Consider the following 1,859-nt stretch of genomic DNA (forward strand, 5'->3'; position numbering starts at 1 on the left):
ACCATATCCAACCACATGTACATCCAACCATATCCAACCACATATACATCCAACCATATCCAACCACATGTACATCCAACCATATCCAACCACATGTACATCCAACAATATCCATCCACATGTGCATCCAACCACATGTGCATCCAACCACATCCAACCACATGTACATCCAACCACATGTACATCCAACCATATCAACCACATGTACATCCAACCATATTCAACCACATGTACATCCAACCAAATGTACATCCAACCACATGTACGTCCAACCACATCCAACCACATGTACATCCAACCAAATGTACATCCAACCACATCCAAATCCAACCACACTGTGTACATCCAACCACATCCAAATCCAATCACATCCAAATCCAACCACACTGTGTACATCCAACCACATCCAACCACATGTACATCCAACCACATGTACATCCAACCACATGCAACCACATGTACATCCAACCACATGTGCATACAACCACATCCAACCACACTGTGTACATCCAACCACATGTACATCCAACCACATCCAACCACACTGTGTACATCCAACCACATGTACGTCCAACCACATCCAACCACATGTACATCCAACCAAATGTACATCCAACCACATCCAAATCCAATCACATCCAAATCTAACCACACTGTGTACATCCAACCACATGTACATCCAACCACACTGTGTACATCCAACCACACTGTGTACATCCAACGACATGTGCAGAACCAGTCAGACCTGGGGTCAGAACCAGTCAGACCTGGGGTCAGGACCAGTCAGACCTGGGGTCAGAACCAGTCAGACCAGGGGTCAGAACCAGTCAGACCTGGGGTCAGGACCAGTCAGACCTGGGTCAGGACCAGTCAGACCAGGGGTCAGAACCAGTCAGACCTGGGGTCAGGACCAGTCAGACCTGGGTCAGGACCAGTCAGACCTGGGGTCAGGACCAGTCAGACCTGGGGTCAGGACCAGTCAGACCTGGCTCATGAACATGTGGGTGTGTTTGATGTTCTCAGGATGCCTTGTTCAGCTCCCTGCTGGATGACCCGTACCTCAGTCTGCAGCTGTCAGGAAAGACCAACCAGCAGGTGAGCTCACATCAGTCTGACCCGACCCGACCCGACCCGACAGGAAGCAGAACTCTCTTCACAAATCTAACAGTTCCTCCTTCTGCTGCAGTTCTGTGCTGAGAACCCGGTTGACGGTCTGTCCCTGAACCACGGCGGGCTGAGCTGCACCAGCAGTGACAAGAACCAGTTCCCCCTCAGCAGCCAGGGGAGCCTGGACCCCCAGGAGCCCGGAGACCAGCAGATGTTCAACAATCAGAACCAGAACTACAACGCTGGAGACGGTCGACACAGCGTACCCAACATCATCCTCACAGGTACCAGAACCTCCTGTGATGTCATGATGTCTTCATTTCTACTTCCTGGATTTAAGTAAAGGGGCGGTGCTACCTGGCTGAGCCACAGAGACCACCTGAGACCACCTGAGACCAGCGGTCTTGGTTCTGATGAACCCAGCTGCCTCATCAGACCAGCCTGCAGAGTTCTAACTGGACTTCCTACCCCCTCCCCCATCTTGTCTCTGCAGGAGACTCCCCCACAGGTCTGTCCAAGGAGATCGCCAGCGCCCTGTCCCGTGTCCCCGGCTTCGAGATGGACCCCTTCTCTCTGGACGACCAGCTCAGGATGGACCCCCTGTCCCTGGACATGCTGGAGGGGGACCTGATGCTGGCTGACCCGGCTGTGGAGGACTCGTTCCGGTCCGATCGGCTGAAATGACGCCCCCCCTCCCCCCACTGAACAAACACAACCTGTGAGGAGGTGAAGAATACGCCCCGCCCCCCAAC

The 1,859-nt window shown here is 53.1% G+C and overlaps 1 protein-coding gene across 1 annotated transcript; it reads left to right on the forward strand.

Annotated features, from left to right (window-relative positions):
• Positions 1–1,023: 1,023 nt before the first annotated feature.
• On the forward strand, positions 1,024–1,859 carry LOC106537007 (CREB-regulated transcription coactivator 2; the record flags this gene model as incomplete). Its single annotated transcript, XM_014034369.1, is given in 3 exon segments — positions 1,024–1,095; positions 1,187–1,391; positions 1,601–1,859. Coding segments are annotated over 3 exon segments (468 nt in total), but the record flags the coding sequence as incomplete, so codon positions are not given.

Source organism: Austrofundulus limnaeus, unplaced genomic scaffold (genome assembly GCF_001266775.1).
Source record: "Austrofundulus limnaeus strain Quisiro unplaced genomic scaffold, Austrofundulus_limnaeus-1.0 Scaffold2080, whole genome shotgun sequence".
In the NCBI taxonomy this organism is placed as follows: Eukaryota; Metazoa; Chordata; class Actinopteri; order Cyprinodontiformes; family Rivulidae; genus Austrofundulus; species Austrofundulus limnaeus.